Raw genomic sequence first — 18,837 nt, 5'->3', positions numbered from 1 at the left:
GGTGCAGAATTCCCTCAGGAGTAAAAAAAGAAAAAAAGAAGTATACCTGCATTATCAGATGAGACTATGTTTTCACCGTTTCTAAAAGGTTGATACTCTTTTTGCAACTGAACTCTGCCAAAAACCACCACAGTATACATATCTTTATCCAACAAGAATTAAAATAATCAAGCATTTTACACCCAAACCCACAAGAAATAAGAGAAAGAGAAGTTGCTATGCCAGTCAATTAAAGGTTAGCATAGGTTAATTCTGCTCTATACGCCCTTAAAATTCCAAGTATATGTTGGTGTTTGGATGATTTTACCTTTGACAGTTTCCTCGGGCTGCTAAAGCCCACAAGGATCCGTCCTGGCTACATTCAGTGCAAAAACAAAACCCTGAAAAGAGAAAAGAAAAATTATATGTAATCAGCTGTGGTTAATCACTAGATCAAAATACGTACAAGAGAAAGGTAAACTTCCTTCTGAAGATAAGCAACCCCTCACTTCCACAATGATTTTTTTTTTATTATTATTAAAGTTTATCCACCTTATAAGTAGGGCCCTACGCCAAATTCACGGCCATGAAAAACGCATCACGGACTGTGAAATCTGGTCCCCCCCGTGAAATCTGGTCTTTTGTGTGCTTTTACTCTATATTATACAGATTTCACAGGGAAGACCAGCTTTTCTCAAATTGGTGGTCCTGACCCAAGAGGGAGTTGCAAGGGGGTCACAAGGTTATTTGGGGGGGGGGGGGGTGTTGCGGTATGACCACCCTTACTTCTGCACTGCCTTCAGAGCTGGGCGGCTGGAGAGTGGGGCTGTTGGCTGGATGCCCAGCCCTGAAAGCAGCAACCCACCATCAGCAGTGCAGAAGTAAGGGTAACAATACCATACCATGCCATCTTTACTTCTGCGCTGCTGCTGGCGGTGGCTCTGCCTTCAGAGCTGGGCTCCTGGCCAGCAGCCACCACTCTCCAGATACCCAGCTCTGAAGGCAGAGTCACCACCAGCAGCAGCACAGAAGTAAGGGTAGTAGTACTTCAACACCTTCCCCCCCCCACCCCCAATAACCTTGCACAAACCCCACAACTCCTTTTGGGTCAAGATCCTTACAATTACAACACCATGAAATTTCAGATTTAAATAGCTGAAAATCATGAAATTTATTATTTTTAAAATCCTATCACCATGAAATTGACCAAAATGGACTGTGAATTTGGTAGGGCCCTACTTATAAGGAAAAACAATTGCACAAGTAAAAACTCATGACTGTAAAGGAGGTTGTGAGAGCTACCTTTCTGCTTTATTCTCAATTTTATTTGCTTAATAATAGAATAAGCTTTTCTCATACCCCCTGTGCCCCCATGTCAACATGCTCCTCTGCCCCCAAGCAAGCTGCTCTTCTGAACCAATAACTGCATACTACAAAAAACTATGTGTCATAATGGTAGAGTACCATAATGGACTTTCACAGAATAGGAGTTGAAGTATAGAAGTATTAGTGGAGATGCAGGTTTATAAACAGACAGCCTTAAAAATATATTGATGCTATAATACTAGATTATTTATTGTTACACATATTTATAACATCCATCACCAGAGCATCTGGGTGCCCGTTACATATTTTAGGTCAAGAGCCATCAATATTTTCCAAAAACTAGAGAACTCATACTTTGTAAAACCTCCTCCCTTCTCCCACCACAGCATTTAATCTTTTCTCTCTCTCTCTCTCTGACTGGGAGAACCAGCCAGTAGACTCAATGTTAGGGATTTCACAGCCTGACATTAATGGAAAACCTGAACAAAGATGCATCTTACACTGTTCTGCATAAGAGGGCAAGCTCAGACCCATTTCAAGCAACATATTCCAGCAGTGTGGATCTGTCACAGAAGTCAACCAGTTCTTGCAAACTCCACCCTTGGGAGAGATAACTAATTGTGTTCTGTGAAGAACTGATATCATAACAGGACATAAGGAAGACATGATCTCTGAAATTACTGGGACCATTCAGGGCAGGCCTCACAAATTTGTACTTATCCATTTGCACAGGGGCAGTGGTTCTCAAACTGTGTGTCAGGACCCCAAAGTCGGTCATGACCACATTTTAATGGGGTCACCAGGGCTGGGCTAGACGTGCTGGGGCTCGGGGCTCAAGCCAAAGCCTGAGGGATTCAGCCCTGGGCAGCGGGGCTCAGGTTACAGGCCTCCTGGCTGGGGCTGAAGCCACTGGGCTTCGGTTTTGACCCCTTCCCCACCCGAGGTGGTGGGGCTCAGGCTTTGGCCCCCACACCCAGGGCAGTGGGACTCAGGCGGGCTCAGGCTTCAGTCCCACCCTCCTGGGGTCGTGTAGTAATTTTTGTTGTCAGAAGAGGGTCACAGTGCAATGAAGTTTGAGAATCCCTGACCTAGGGTGAATTTTTTTTTTGACAGGTGAGTAAAATATCTTTTTTTCACTATTATCAATCACCGAGGCAAATGGAAAGTGCAAGTGGATTCTGTACCTGTGAAACTATACTTTTATGACAGTTTTGCAAGACTGATAAAGTGTTGTACGGACAGCACCCCAGTTTTCACCCAGACGTGAACTAGCAGCCAGGGCAAATACCAAAGCATAAGTGTAACGTGCTCACACCAGTCTTCCCTGCAGCTTCGGAGGAGTCTTCAGGGGTAAACCCACACAGAATACATTCCAGTTCTAAAACGCTGAGATGACAACGGAATCAGTAACTAACAAAGTCCATGCTGAGATATTATAATACTTTTGCTAGTCAAGTATAAAAGGAGTTTCGAACTACTGCTACTCTCCGGGAACCCAGGACCAGAGCATTGTGAAACACTTCTGCACTAGGTGAGTAAAGACCCTCATCTGAGAAAGAGGTCACAGTATTTCCTGTTTCTTAACAATGCTTCTTCTTGTCAATAAACATTACCATCATCGTATCTGAACTAAATCTAAGCCAACTGACTTTCATCCAGTGTCTTGTTTCTACCAGACATTAAGATAACAGGGAAATGGTTCCATCTGGACATAATGAAAAGGATCCATAGAAATGAGAGAGTCATCCACGGTGTAGCCCATCATGTCTCACAATCTACCCCAGGGACTTCACGTACACTTTGAACAAGTGAGAACGGAATCTTCTGGAGTGACTGTACTGAAAGTGCTCAGAAAACAAAGCCATCACCCTGCACAACTCCATGAGATTTCTCAGAAATAAACTTGTGGAGCCCCTTCAAAGCAACATCATCAAGACAGCAGCACACAATGATAAACATTAAAGGCTACTAATAAACCTAAAAGCATCAGTATGCATGTTTGACTGCCATTCACTCTCCAATGGTATCATCAACCTACCAGCAAGACTAATTCAATTTCAGGGTTAGAACTAGGTTTAAAAGCCTGATTGATTGGGATCCAAAGTTGGAGGATATCAGATGCTACTGGAATTGGCATAAGACCACCTTTTCAGTGGCTCTTCCCCAAAAGGTATTGGTTAGAGGCTGGATATTAAGGGCTTATCTAGAAGAACAATTAGTTTGGGGCAAGCTGGGACACAAGAGCCTGCTGCGAACTAACCATCCATGTGGACCCTGCAGTAGGATCCACATGGACAGTTAGTCCACAGCAGGCTAGTGCATGGCAGATTCACTCCCCAGCTTGCCACAAACTAATTGTTCTTCTAGATAAGTCCTAAATTGCCATGTCATCAATGTCAAGTGATTGTATTTTGAGGTAGGGCCAGACTACAGCATGCTTATAAGTTGCTAGCAGCGCTCTCTTGAGAGATGCATGAATTAATCACCACCATAATCTGCCCAGCATGCCCCACTGGCTTTTTACCAGTCACAGCATGAGAGGACCTGTAGAGTGAATCTACTCTCTCTCACTGAATGAAAATCAGGGAAGACTGGACATTTATTTGCTCCCTCCTGTTTTTGATAGTGCTACCACAGGTCTCTAGAGACAGCCCTGAATGTGACCAATAGTGTCAGTCAAGTAATTTAAAAGACTAAAACCTAATGAAGGCAGACTGGATTAATCAGACAGACCACCACCTAGAGCAATTCTGCTGAGAAGAACTTCATAGAAATCATGGTACAGAAGAAAAGTTCAAGTGCGGTGTCTACAGTGGCAATTTGTTGATGAAACTTTTGTGTAAAAAGCCCTATGACTCTTGTTGAGGTGGCTTTATTTTTGTCAATGAAACAGAGGTGTTTCCTTGCTGAAAGTAGCACTGCAGTGTGTACACCTCCACTGTTTTGTCAATAAATGTTGCCTTTCACAGAAAAAAGGCAGTGTAGACAAGGCCTTAGTTTCTACCATAGTCATGACCTAGGAATAAAAAACAAAAAACACCCCCCTTATGATGCAATCCTTCAGATTAAGCATCCATTTCTGCCAACAATGTTCTAGTCGGTGCTGTAAAGATCCACCTGCATAAGCAGGAATTTTACCCAGGTAAGCAGTAGCATCCATTCCACTAGAATCTCTGAAGCATGTTAAACAGAAGCTACTAAAGTTAGACATTTTTGAATCGGCAAACCAGATAACTTGCATCCAAAAGTTTTAAAAGAGCTGACTGAAAAGCTCACTGGACTGTTAATGTTGACTTTCAATAAGTCCTAGATCACTGTGAAAGTTCCAGAGGACTGGAAGAAAGCTATGGTTGTACCAGGTTTTAAAAAGGGTAAACAGAATGATCCAAGTAATTATAGGCCTGTTAGCCTGACATCAATCCCAAGCAAGATGATGCAACAGCTGATACGGGACTTGATTAATCAAGAATCAAAAGTGGGTAATGTAATAAATGCAAATCAACATTGGTATATGGAAAATAGATCCTATCAAGCAAACTTGGTATCTTTTTTAATAATGAGATTGCAAGTTTGATTGATAAAGGTAATAGTGTTGATGCAATGTACTTTGACTTGTTACGATACAACACCAGAATGATATAAAATTACCATGGCACACATTACATGGATTAAAAACTGGCCAGCTGATAGGTCTCAAAATATAATTATAAATGGGGAATCATAATCAAGTAGGTGTGTTTCCAGTGGGATCCTATAAGGGCCCTATGCTATTTAACATTTTTATGAATGACTTTGAAGAAAACAAAAAATCATCACTGATAAAGGTTGCAGATAACACAAAAATTGGGGGAGTGGTCAAGAAATGGACAGGTCACTGAGACAGTGATCTAGATCACTTGGTAAACTGGGCACAAGCAAATAATATGTGGTTTAATATGGCTAAATGTCAATGTATACATCTAGGAACAAAGAACGTAGGCCATACTTACTAAACGAGGGACTCTATCCTGGGAAGCAGAGAGTCTGAAAAAGATTTGGGGGAGCATGGTGGATAATCAGCTGAACAAGAGGCCAAGTGCAACGCTGTGGCCAAAAGAGCTCATGCGATCTTGGGATGCATAAACAGAGGAATCCCAAGTAGGAGTAGAGAGGTTATTTCACCTCTGAATTTCACACTGGTGAGACCCCTGCTGGAATACTGTGTCCAATTGTGGTGTCTATGACTCAAGAAGGATGTTATAAATTGGAAAGGGTTCAGAGAAGAGCAATGACTATGATTAAAGGATTAGATAACATGCCTTATATCAATGGTTCTCAAACTTTTGTACTGGTGACCCCTTTCATATAGCAAGCCTCTGAGTGACACCCCCCTCCCACTTATAAATTAAAAACACTTTTTAATATATTTAACACCATTATAAATGCTGGAGGCAAAGCGGGGTTTGGGGTGGACGATGACAGCTCGCAGCCCCCCCCTCCCGTAATAACCTCACAACCCCCTAAGGGGTCCTAATCGCCAGTTTGAGAACCCCTGCCTTATATAGTGATAGACTCATGGAGCTCAATCTATTTAACTTAAAGAGAAGGTTAAAGGGTGACTTGATTACAGTCTATAAGTAACTACATGGGGAACAAATATTTAATAATCTAGAAGAGAAAGGTACAACATGATCCAATGACCGGAAGTTGAAGCCAGACAAATTCAGACTGGAAATAAGGTGTACATTTGACAATGAAGGTAATTAACCATCGGAACAATTTACCCAGGCTCATGATGGATTTTCCATCACTGACAATTTTTAAATCAAGAGTGAATGTTCTTCTAAAAGATCTGTTCTAGGAATTATTTTGGGGAAGTTCTATGGCCTGCATTATACAGGTGGTCAGACTAGATGATCACAGTGGTCCCCTCTGGCCTTGGAATTGCGCTTGGTTGCTACTGACTCCTTCTCAGAAAGGGAGAGAGAAAGAAAGAAGCAAAAGAGACTCAAATGTCACTTCTTTAACAGAATGAAAGGAAGGCAGGAAATTCAGCAGTGTCCTAGACACCTGCTCTTTATTCATGTGCCTGAACCATGACAAAAGTATGTTCCTTATTCTCTCAATATCCAATCACAACCAAAAAGTCAGATCCAGAGGGTGTCAACTAGCACTAACATTTAGAAACCATTCAGTAACAACTCATGGTGGACATAAAAAAAAATTAGGTCTTGTACCAATCAACTAATATTGTGTGTCCTCTATAATGTAATCTGAAAACACTCTCTCTTGGGGATTCTAGTATACGAAGTGACAGCAGTTCAGCTGGCTTGATTAGGAAATCTATGAAGCAGCAGAGTGACCTGTACAACAGCACGACCCCTTGGCTAAGAATAAGATTTTCCCTAGACTTTATTCATATAGGGCCTTGCACTCTACATTCACGTATGAAGAGATTAATACACTTCCAGCAAGTGCCTCCCTTTTAGTGACCTCACATAAATCCTTCTGCAGGGACCTGTGAGGTTTCAGCTTGCAGAACTGAAAGGAGCAGAACATGATTACAGGGAAATCTGGGTTCATCCAAGATCCTCTTTCATCCCCTTCACTCCTAAACAAGCCATCAAAGAAAACAGCACAGATTAATTCAACATGTGGCTGTATTTCTTTCTGGACTACAGAATATCCTTCACAGAGGATTTCAGGGCAACAGCAACAGGAACTCCTGAAGGCATAACTTCTCTGTGCAAGAAGAAATGGTTTCTTCTGCAGGGTATGGAGTAGTAAATTACATGCGCGCGCACACACAAAAAGAGTAGGAAACTATACAGGCTAAAAAATTCTTGATGTGGGATATTCCTTCCTGGGGAGAATGGACTCTTGGATTGTATGATTGATATTTATCCTAAGGTGAAGGAGAAACAGTATTACATTATCACCACAAAGGTGAACAGTGTCAAAATCTGTTTCAAATAATTCAGAGTTCGGAGCAACCAGTTTTCTTTACATTTCCTCGCACTCCCCAACTGGTAAGAAAATATGCAATCATCTCTTTCTAATTAAAAGTGTTCTAAAACAAGCAAGCAACACAGGGAACCTGAACAGCTCTCTGCAATTTAGTGAAATTGTTCCAGTTGCAATAGTTCAAGCACTATACAAAAGACAGAGTTTATAGTAGAGGTATGATTGAACAGGTTGCTGGTTTTTTTAATTCAGTTTTGTTGGTTGGCTACAGCTTATAGTTAATGAGCAACATGGTGAAGCAATAAACCATTCTTGTCATGGAACTAGCTGTCAAACTGAAATGTTTTCTTCTCAGCTTCTGGCATTAACTAAAAGCATTGTGGGATGTGATTTTTTTACAAACAATCTCTGGCTAAGAGCACTCCATTGGGAGACAAAAAAGGGGTCTTTGCTGCCATCATGGCTCAAATATCTTACTACTAAGCGGGTAAATGCTTGACAGCAGGGAGTTTAGTTTGAATCTCAGTCCTGACTCATGTGCCGGAATGATTCCAACAACGCAACTGTGAGCTTACTCTATACTCAATAGGCCTCAGGCTGCCTAAAGATATGTCACAGAAAGCAACTGCTGACATAGCCACAGAAAAATCTCATTTCCCTGATGAGGATATTCCAAAGGTGACTCAAACTCATTTATGATTTTAAATTGATAACACAAGAAACCTGATGTTTTGTCAGCTATAATCCAGGACCTGTTGCTATGATTCCAAATACACAGAATTTACTGTAGAATCAATCCCCTGGTCACTGAAGTGTTTCTTTGCTTTGCCTGGCTTTTACAAGGCTGAACAGAGAAATGGAACTTCTGATGATGGGAAGGAGTAAAGAAGAAGAGGGAAAAGTATTCCTGCCAGTTGCCAGAAGAAGAGTTAGAATCCCTCATCTCCTCTCAATACAGAGAACTCCCTCTCTGCTCATTAGTTAGCAGCAGAGGAGTAGGATTCCCATAGTCTACCATACCATCTGCCAGGAGGAAAGGAAGCACCATCCTTCAAATAGAAAGAGAGGAGAGAATTTTAAAATCCACCGCTCTTCCCAGCACCCAGGAGAGAACAATAATATTCTATAAATCACCACCACTACACTCTGCAGGCAAGTTTAAATCTGACATAGTATAAAATGCCTAGAAAAATATTTGGTTTTGATTTTTTAAACTGAATTACAGTGTTTTTCATTCAATATAAACTTCCACCAAGCCTCAATCACGTTTTCTGAACTGGTACTGAAAATGATCTAACTGCTACTGTAGATGGGACAAAGCTATTTTAAACGGCGATATAGAAACTAATTTTCTAGGACAGATAGGGCTTCAGACATATATTGTTAGTAATACTGAAAGATCTCTCAGGGCACCAAGCAGGAATAAAAAGGCTACATAAAAACTGTGGCATTACACACACACACACACACACACTGACCCTCAGATCATGTGTCTTGGAGCTATTTACATCAGCAACTGCCAAAATGAACATGGTACTGCCAATTCATATTATGCAGAAAAACACTGCCGAGGACTTTAACCTCTCTTCGCTAAACAAAGTACAATGCTAGCACCTCAGTAGATCAGGTATTACACTTATTTTATGAGCAGAATTCCCCTTTTTTCTCACTCCACATTAAGAAGTAGGCAATGTGCTTTTTAAATTCCATTTTTATAGCTATTTTCTGGGAATCAAGGATTACTTCTTGACCTATAACAATTTAAGGTGGAAAAATTTGTAATTTGATCTGTGGACAGGTCTGTGTGTATTCAACAGCAATTTGCCAAGGAATCTACCCCTTGGCTGCAGATTTGCTCCATGAGTAGCTTTCCTTTTATTAAAAATAAAATAAAATACTGTTCCTAGCCCTCATGGTTGTGAAGATATCCTTGAATTATGAACTGAGGGTAAACCAATGCATTGTCATCTTCCTGAGCTTTTAGATAGCCTGGAATAATAACTAAGAAGCGTGAACTGCTCTCGTTCTTCTCAACAGGTTAAAGGTGACCTGCAAAGCTGTAAAAAATAAAAATTGAAAAAAAAAAATCTGGGTTTGTGCCCTTTTCCTACTTTCTGATGCACAGAGAAGACCCAAAAAGGATTTTTCCTGCTTGTTGTTTAACCTCAAAAATATCAATAATTCCAACTCATCTCCTTGGATTAGCTGAAGGATGTGGTGAGAATGTCAGTGGATATATAGCATTAGCTATTGCCTTAATTGAAGGTCTTTAACAGAGACTTCCTTTCTCTATATCAGTCCCTGAAGTGTAAACAAAATCAAAGTTCTAAAAAGTGTTGACCAAAAGTCCCATTCCCTTTCAACTTTCACTGTCTTGGCTCTTGTAAGGCCATACTGTCACTAGCTCTCCAGTCATATAAAGGCTTTTTGACACTGCTGCTAATACCGGCTCAGCTCTCCTAGCGTTAGTGACATTGGGAGTCCCAATGCAGATGGGCAGTGAGCTTCTCCATCTTCACATTATTTTGTCAATCAGGGTCGACTGCTCTTGTTCTTCATCTTCAAACATTCTTGTCAAGTGTATCTGCCAAGCTGACACCAATCTTCATATCCTCCTTCAGCATCTTGAACCACCTTTCTCTAGGTCTTCCTCATGGTCTTTGTCCCATGACTATTAGCTCTTGTACTCTCTGGCCAACACATCTTATGTCTCATCATCTCACATGACATAGCCATCTCAGTCAATAGCCAGTCAGCTTTTCCATGATGGGGACTACCTGCATCCTGGCTAATACAGTTTCATTGAATATCCTATCAGTTCTCATCTTACCCAGCGTCCACCTAAGCATTCCCATTTCAGACATGTAAAGAAGTTGTTATTCTCTCTTCCTCACTGGCCAGCATTCTGACTCATACTTCATGACTGACAGTCATAATCTTACACACTTTGTTCTTTAGTCCAGTGGCTCTCAACCTTTCCAGACTACTAAGGAGTCTGATTTGTCTTGCATACCCCAAGTTTTACCTCACTTAAAAATTATTTGCTTATAAAATCAGACATAAAAATACAAAAGTGTCACAGCCATACTAGTACTGAAAAATTCCTAACTTTCTCATTTTACCATATAATTATAAAATAAATCAACTGGAATATAAATATTGTACTTGCATTTCAATGTATAGTATATAGAGCAGTATAAACAAGTCATTGTCTGTATGACATTTTAGTTTGTACTGACTTTGCTAGTGCTTTTTTATGTAGCTTTTGTAAAACTAGACACTTATCTAGATGAGTTGATATGCCCTTGGAAGACCTCTGTGTACCTCTGATTGAAAACCACTGATTTAGTCTACTTGGCATATTCTTATCAGAGAGAATTCCCGTCAACTCCCTCCATTTACACTAAGAGCTCTACATGCAGCACCTAACATCTGCATCCACACTCCCATTCTCAACATCACTCAACACTTCAGTAGCAAAAGGCTAAAATTGCATTTTTATTAAAAACTTTCCCCTTGATGTCACAATCTTTGTCACTTTACACACTTTAACTCTATGCCATCTAGTTTTACTAGCATCTTCTTGCTCCTCTCAGTGAAATACCACATGTATTCTGACTGGTTGTCTGATTCGTAAGCCATTTATTTTTTCTAATTCAGCTCTCCATAGCTCTAGGTCCCTTTCCAGTTCATATTTATTTTCACACCACAACATAGCAGATGGGCCCCATCAAGGGTGACCAGACATCCCAATATTATCGGGACAGTCCCAATTTTAAGACATTTGTCCCGCGTCCCGACCACACATCAGTCAGGATGCCCTTTGTTCCGATATCGGGGACTGCTCACCGCACACACCTGAAGTCTCGAGGCTGGCGGTGCTTCCTGGTGGGGCAGCTCCCAGCACCTGCCTGCCAGCAAAAGCTTACAGTGCAGCCCTTAGGCACAGAGGTGGAGGGGGTCTCCGCGTGCTGCACCGGCTTCCTCATGCCCAATCAGAACTGCAGAATGGGGCTTGCAGGTGCCAGCAGTGGGCAGAAAGCCCTCCGCCCCCACCCGACCCAACCCTACCCTAGGAGCTAGAGAGACCTGCCAGATGCTTCCCAGGAGCCTCCCCAGGTAAGCACCGCCGGGACTCCCCACCTTGCCCCCCAGCAGGTCCCTCTGGGTTTTATGGTTGGGGTGGGGGGGGGCAGGGGGCTCCCTGCGCGCTGCTGGCGCCTGCAAACCCCGCTCCATGGCTCCGGCAGCTCCCACTGGTGCTTTTCCCAGCCAATAGGAGCCACAGAGCTTGCACTTGTGGCAGGCACAGCACGTGGAGACCCCTCGGCTGCCCCTGATGCTAGGAGCCAGAGGGACCTGCCAGATCCTTCCCCGGGAGCAGCTGTCCCAGGTAGGCACCGCCGGGACCCGCCCACTCCCGGCAGGTCCCTCTGGCACTTAGGGTTGGGAGGGGGACTCTGCAGGCTGCTCCCACCTGCAAGCCCCGCTCTGTGGCTCCGTCAGCTCCCACTGGCACTTTTCCCGGCCAGTGAGAGCCACGGAGCTCGCGCTTGTGGCAGGTGCAGCATGTGGAGAGTCTGGAGACCCCCCTTGCCACTATAATCCTAGGAGCCAGAAACCTCCCAGCACGGCTGGTGAATGTGGCCAGGGAAGGGGGCAGGGTGTGATGGAGTGAGTGTCTGAGAGGTGTGTGTGGGGTGCTGGGCTGTGAGGGTATGGAGGGTGCTGGGCTGTGAGGGAGATTTGTGTGTGTCAGGGAACTGGGCAGTGGGGATCTGTGTGGGGCATTGTTTAGTTGTAGTGGTGGGGCTGTAGGGAAGGGCACTGGGAGGGAGGAGAAATCTGTGTACTGCGAAACTAGCGAGTGGGGGCGTTCTATGTGGGGTGCTGGGCAGCTGTGGGTCTCTCTCCTGCCCCCCCGCTCACCCAATGTGTCCTGATATTTCACTCTTGCGATCTGGTCATCCTAGCCACATCAGCTACCACCAGCATTTTACACACACAGTCAGCTAACTCTACTTGATGCAGGTCTAATCAAAGTGCCTAAAATGTTAACAGTCCATTTATACTACAGATCCTAACACTAATGGAGCAAAACTGATGTTAGAAGCAATGGAAAAGCTTTGCAAGATTTAGGGCAAGGAGTAGACAAGGTCAGAGAATCTTTCACACTAAAGAGAGGACTTGAATTTTTAATATTAAAAATAATAAGCAAAAATCCTCTCACCATTCAGGCCTTCTATATACATCATAAAGAAGCAAAAATAAAGACAGAAGCCCATCCCCGCCCCCTTGGCAGATCATCTTTAACCCTGAAACTTAAAGATAAGAATATAAACGTCAACATTATTAACTATTTCACTGCTGATCATTTTAGCAGAAACATCCAATTAACATGCTTATTGTGGGATGCAATTCAAGATTGGTGGATTGTTTGTGAACTGAAGTCATAGCCACCAAAACCTCCTGCAAGAGGGTGTTTATCAGTAACAGCAGTCACAAAGCTGAAACCATTAAGACAGCAAACAGGTACATGCACAGAGGAAGGAGGAGGGGGAGGGTTTGCCTGCACATGTTTAATGGTGCTACTTTAGGTCCCATTCAAAATACTCTTCTAAACATCAACAGGGAAGAAGAAAAAAAATATTTTAAAAAAAGTTTTTCTTTTAATTCTGGAAGCGCTATTTAAAGTATGCACTACTGAAGTCATTTAAATGTGATCAAATTTAAATGTACTGTTTTTCAATTTCTTTAGTCATTCCCTAAATCTAAATAAAACTTTCCTTGCTAACTAACACAAAAGCCATTCCACAAAAGCCATAAGAACAGGAGCACCCAATTTACTGTCTTTTAAACCATCCATTATTTTTGGTCTACATTAAGAAAATTCATACTGGCATAACTTCACTGATGACACTACACCAGTGCAAACTCCTAATGTATATTCACTACGCCAGTACAAGGTACAGTTTACATAAGTGCAACTTAGGGCTTGTCTATAACAAGACGTTTAACTGAATGGTGCAACAATTCCCCTTCACTGCAACTGTGTGAGAGAACACACTTCATCCACCAGAGTGGATAGAGATAATGACTTTTTACACTTTTTTTTATTTAATTCATATTTTTTTTACATGTTCCTAAATCTTTACTTTCTCCTAATTTTATAACCAAAAACTGCAAAAGTGGATGGAGGTTTTTGTAGTCTTTTCTCTAACTAGTTTCCTAATTATTAAAGGAATATCAGATTTTACACACTTTTTTTTAAACTAAGAAGTTTACCACTTAAAATACTCATCTATTCTGAGCAAGGTAATTCCAGGGCCTCATCAATACCATTACTGTGAAAACAAACTGATAAACAGCACGTTATACTTGCAACTAGCATCCTATACTCTGAATTTCCATTAGTCAAGAAAGCAGAAAATGTTGCCAAAGCTATGATCCTCTTTCAAGATTACCACTTTGATATCAATGGGACTTGTGGTCTTAAGTCATTTAGGTGCCTAAATATGGGTTTAGGAGCCTAACCTTAGGATTCTATTTTTAAAAAGTTTGGACTGTTGAACAAGTTATTGTGAACTTATTATAATGTACTGAACATCTAAATAACTTTCCTTGTTAACACTAACTCAAGTTTGTTTTGAAGTGACAGACTGTGGCACTGAGAGAAAAGTTTTAAATAAAAACAATTTTGGCCTTTAAAACTGCAAGCATTGATGCATATACTTAACTTTAAGCACGAGTAGTCTCACTGAAGGAATTATTTGTGTGTGTACAGTTTCATATCTGCTTAAATGTTTGCAGAATCAGGGCCTTAATATTCAGTGTTTTTCATATAGCAGTTTTGTAAAATTCAAATACCAATAGCAGCATTTTAAAATCCCCAGTATTTGTAATTTAGGCCAAGATATTCAAAAGTGAATAGTTATTTCAAGTGCTTAAATTCTGGGTACTTACACTGAGACATTTTAAAAGAGGTCAGGATTTTCAGAGGGTGTGTGTGTGTGACAGGGCACACCTACCCTGCACCAACCCCGAAAGGGTTAACTCTACTTTGCAGGCTAAGGAAGCCCCACCCCTCTGACCCTGCTGGGCATGCTCAGCCTGGAGGCAGCATATAAAAGGTAGCAGCTCAACTCAGTTTGGGAACGCTGCAGGCTACAAGTTACCTACAAGGAGTTGCTACAAACCCCAACTATGGCTCATAGAGTTCCTCACTGGAGACTCCAGGTTGCCCGATGAACCCAGAGAAAGGATGGCACTGGTGGGAGCCTGGCCATTTGAGGAACCCAGAGACCAGGGGAGTTTCAACAAGGGGGAAAGGGCAAGAAGCAACCCAGGGGACTCAAACTCTTTGCTAGTGAGTGAACCAGGGGGACTGGTCAGCATATTATGGGAGGATCCCCACTGACGCAGTGGTGAGCACCCGCACCACCACCAGGGCCCTGGGCTGGGACTTGAGCTCAGAGGAGCAGAGAGGACCCGAGTCCCCTTACCTAGGGCACCACACCCTGAGTGGCACCCCACTCCCTCAATGGGCCAACCAACTGTGCAATCTCATAGAAATGGGCTACTTCCCTGACTCTGGCCATTGGGCCATGCTGCCCTGATGGGAAGGGCTGCTCCCTGACTCTAGTCACTAAGTAATACTATCCCATGTTACAGTAAGGGTCCTTGGCATAGGACCTGATCAGCTGCAGAATTGTCTCCACCCTTCCATCTAACTCTACGTGACCCGACACTCAATGACAGGGCGTACCTACCCCGCGACAGCTTGGTGGAGAATGCGGGCATTGAGCAGGACTTGTTGAGCGGTCCAGATAAGAGGAATTAGATGGCAGGATCCCTGCAACAACCCGACATGGTTACCGAGAAGTTCCTTAAGTGGATATTGGAAAGCAAGCAGCAGGCGGTGGAGCAGCAACAACATCAGGTTCAGCTGATGCAGCAGCTTGCCAATCAACATCAGCTGCAGATGACCCAGCATCAGGAGCAACAACAGCAGCTGCTCCGAGATTTGGTGGCCCAGCACCTGACCCAACAGGAATGCCTGGTTCAGCAGGTGGCAATGCTGTTGCAACCATCAGGACCGGCAAGGCCTGTCCCCAGAGGAGCAGGGCCGGGGGACGCCCTGGCAGGACTACTGGTGCGCCTCATCAATATGGGGCCCAGTGATGACCCCAAGACATTACTTGTCACTTTTGAAAGGGTCGCTATGGCCACCCGTTGGCCTCCAGAACACTTGGCCACACTACTGGCCCCATATTTGACTGGCCAGGCACAAACCACCTACCGGAACCTGGCTCCACGAGGCCTTGGACTACTCCCTTACGAAACCCACCATATTAGCTCATACCGGCATTAGCCCGGAGACCTATCGGCTGCGACTTTGCAAAGAATGGTACCCGCCAGAAGCTCGACCACAAGCAGTGGCCCAACGCATGCGGGACTACTGCTGGAGATGGCTGAATCCGGATAATTTAACCAGGCCCCAGGGGGCAGAGGCCGTAGCTTTGGAACAATTTACGCAGATCTTCCAGGCAGGGGTGAAGGAGTGGGTGTAGCGCCACCAGCTGGCGACCCTCAATGAAGAGTCTCTTTGATGGAGGATTGCCTGGCCGCTGAAGGACCCAAACAACAACCCCCCAAACCAGAAGGACTGGTTGGACGAAGCTGGAACCCAGAGCCCCAACAACTTAGGCCGGAGATGGGGAGATCTCAGCGTAAACCCAGTGTAGCAGAATCCCCCACAGAACACCGGTAGGAGTCAGGTGGCAGACTTAACCCTGCGAGTTGACGGAACTCTGCCGGGTGCATTGGGGACTCCAGGACATGACCTGCAGGCTGAAGTACCCAAAGGGTGCTGCTATGAATGGGGGAATTTTGGCGGGATTGCCTGTTCATGGATTGTGCCTATGGCTAGGTGTGGACAGCGGACCACTGGCTTGGAGAAAGGGCCCGACCAAATTCTTTGTACTCGGGCAGGTAGACTGTACTCCCGTGACTGCCCTCATTGACTCCGGCTGCAGCCAAATGCCAGTCTGGGCCAGCCTGGTGGACACCCCAGATCTGAAGTCACACCTATATACCCCACTGCCAAGGTACACCTGGAGATAGGCCAACACGAGGAAGAGTGCTGGGTGGGTGTAGCCCCAACATGGAGATTTCCTACAGGAACAGAGGGAAGACCCGACCTTGAGCCGAGCCTGGGAACAAGTTCAGGATGCCAGAGGCCAGGTGGACATCGGCCCAAGACAACCCCAGGGACCATACTTCGAGGTCCACAATGATCACCTCTACCGGGTGACCCAAGTGCCACAAACTGGAGAGGAACTCGGCCAACTGCTGGTTCCCAAGAGGTTCTGTCACAAGTTGTTACAGTTGGCCCATGCAGTGCCCTGGGCTGGCCACATGGAGCAAGAGAAAACCCTGCAATGTGTAGCACTGAGGTTCTTCTGGCCTGGCATACACTAGTAGGTGCAGGACTACTGTGCTTCGTGCCCGGAATGCCAGCGCTCCAGCCCAAAGAGAGTACAGTGGGTGCTTCTGATCCCACTCCCAGTCGTGGGGATACCCTTTGAACAGATTGGCCTAGATCTAGTGGGACCCTTGGAGAACACCACATCCAGGTGTCAGTATCTTTTAGTGGTAGTCAACTACATGATCCGCTACCTGGAGGCCGTCCCGCTACAGGTCACCACAGCCCCTGTCAGAGCCACAGAGCTTCTTAAAAATTTTTCCAAGGTCAAGATACCTTGAAAAATATTGACAGACCAGAGACAAATGTTTCCTCCAAACTGATGGCCGAGTTATATAGTTATTAAACATCCACGCTCTCAAGACATTGGTATACCACCCACAGACCAACGGCCCAGTAGAAAAATTTAACAGAACCCTAAAAATCATGCTTAGGAAATTCGTGGATGACAACCCACAACACTGGGACAAGCTTCTCCCCTCACTACCGTTTGGAGTAGGTGAAGTCTCCCAGGCCTCGACAGAATTCTCCCCGTTTGAGCTCCTTTATGAGATGCAGCTGAGGGAGATCCTAGACCTGCTCCAAGAGACCTGGGAGGAACAAGAGTCGAGGGTCACAGGGTCAGTCCCATACATCCTGCAACTGATGGAACATCTCCAGAAGCTTGGGGAGTTCACCTGGGAGAACCCACTCCAGGCCCAGCAGACCCAGGAACGCCAATACAATCGGGGGGCCAAGATGTGGATCTTTGAGGCCGGGGATAGGATCTTGGGCCTGTTGCCATCGTCAGAATCTAAACTACTCGCCAAATGGCAGGGGCTGTTTGAGACTGTTCGACAGGTGGGACCGGTGGATTATGAGGTCAGACTCCCTGGGCAATGAAAAGCAGGGCCGGATCCAGACCCCAGCGCGCCAAGCGCACGCGTGGGGCGGCATTTTCCCTGGAGGGCGGCAGGCGGGTCCGGTGGACCTTCCGCAGTCATGCCTGCGGGAGGTCTACCGGAGCCGCGGGGCAGCAGACCTCCCGCAGGCATGCCTGCGGAGGGTGCGCTGGTCCCGCGGACCTCCCGCAGGCATGCCTGTGGATACTCCACTGGAGCCGCCAGACCAGCGAACCCTCCAGAGCTGCGGGAGGTCCACTGGAGCCACGGGACCAGCGGATCCTCCGCAGTCATGCCTGCAGGAGGTCCGCTGGTCCCCCGGCTCCGGTGCACCTCCCGCACACATGACTGCTTGGGGCAGCCAAATTGCTAGAGCCGCCCCTGATTAAAAGACCTATGGATCTACCATGTGAACCTCCTGAAGGCCTGGGAAGGCCTACTGATTGCCCCCTACCCCCCAGACCCCGAATTCGGACCAGTAGCCAATGGAGCCGCCAACATAACACCAATCACATTGGGGCAGAATTTGAGCCCAGAGCAACAAATAAGCCTACAGCAGCTGGTCCATGACTTCCCCCCTGTTTTAGCTTCTCATCCAGGATGAACGAGTATTACCAGCCACCACATAGACACCATTCCCGGACAAAAGGTCTGCAACCAACATCGCCAACTTCCCTGGAAAATGTGGGAAGTGGTCCAGAAAGAATTCGAGGTGATGCTAGCCCTGGGAGTAGTGGAAGAATCCCAGAGTGAATGGAGAAGCCCCATAGTCCTGGTCTCAAAGCCCGATGGAACTGTAAGGTTCTGTATAGACTTTAGGGGGGGTCAATGCCATTTCCTGCTTTGATGCCTACCCAATGCCATGGGTGGATGAACTGCTGGAACAGCTGGGTAGTGCTAAGTTTCTATCAACACTAGATTTGACCAAGGGGTACTGGCAAATTCCTCTGATCCTCACTTCCCAGGAGAAGAAAGCCTTCCCTACAGCACTTGGCCTATACCATTTCATCACCATGCCCTTTGGATTACATGGGGCCGTGGCTACATCCCAGCAATTGATGGATCAACTGTTGCAGTCACAGCAGCAGCATGCAGCAGCTTATATTGACAATATTGTGGTCTACAGCACAAATTGGAAGGAACACCTACAACATCTCGCCGTGGTCCTACAGGCCCTGAAGGAAGTAGGACTCTCAGCAAATCCCACCAAGTGTCACCTCAGGT

General features: G+C 45.0%; 1 protein-coding gene across 15 annotated transcripts in view; it reads right to left on the bottom strand.

The window, feature by feature from the left end:
- TNRC6B (trinucleotide repeat containing adaptor 6B) overlaps positions 1 to 18,837 on the bottom strand; it is a 240,123-nt gene that overhangs the window by 206,732 nt on the left and 14,554 nt on the right. For 13 of the 15 annotated variants that reach the window (XM_039489172.1, XM_039489189.1, XM_039489205.1 and 10 more), the window contains one exon: positions 308 to 380. In XM_039489172.1, the coding sequence (XP_039345106.1) occupies positions 308 to 380 (73 nt within the window). Of the gene's footprint in view, positions 1 to 307; positions 381 to 17,219; positions 17,244 to 18,837 lie in introns of those variants that run through there. The other 2 variants (XM_039489257.1, XM_039489237.1) reach the window with 2 other exon arrangements.

This window comes from Mauremys reevesii, linkage group 1 (genome assembly GCF_016161935.1).
Source record: "Mauremys reevesii isolate NIE-2019 linkage group 1, ASM1616193v1, whole genome shotgun sequence".
NCBI classification, from domain to species: Eukaryota; Metazoa; Chordata; order Testudines; family Geoemydidae; genus Mauremys; species Mauremys reevesii.
Note: the sequence above shows the minus strand (reverse complement) of the source record. Positions and strands in the feature narration are given on the sequence as shown.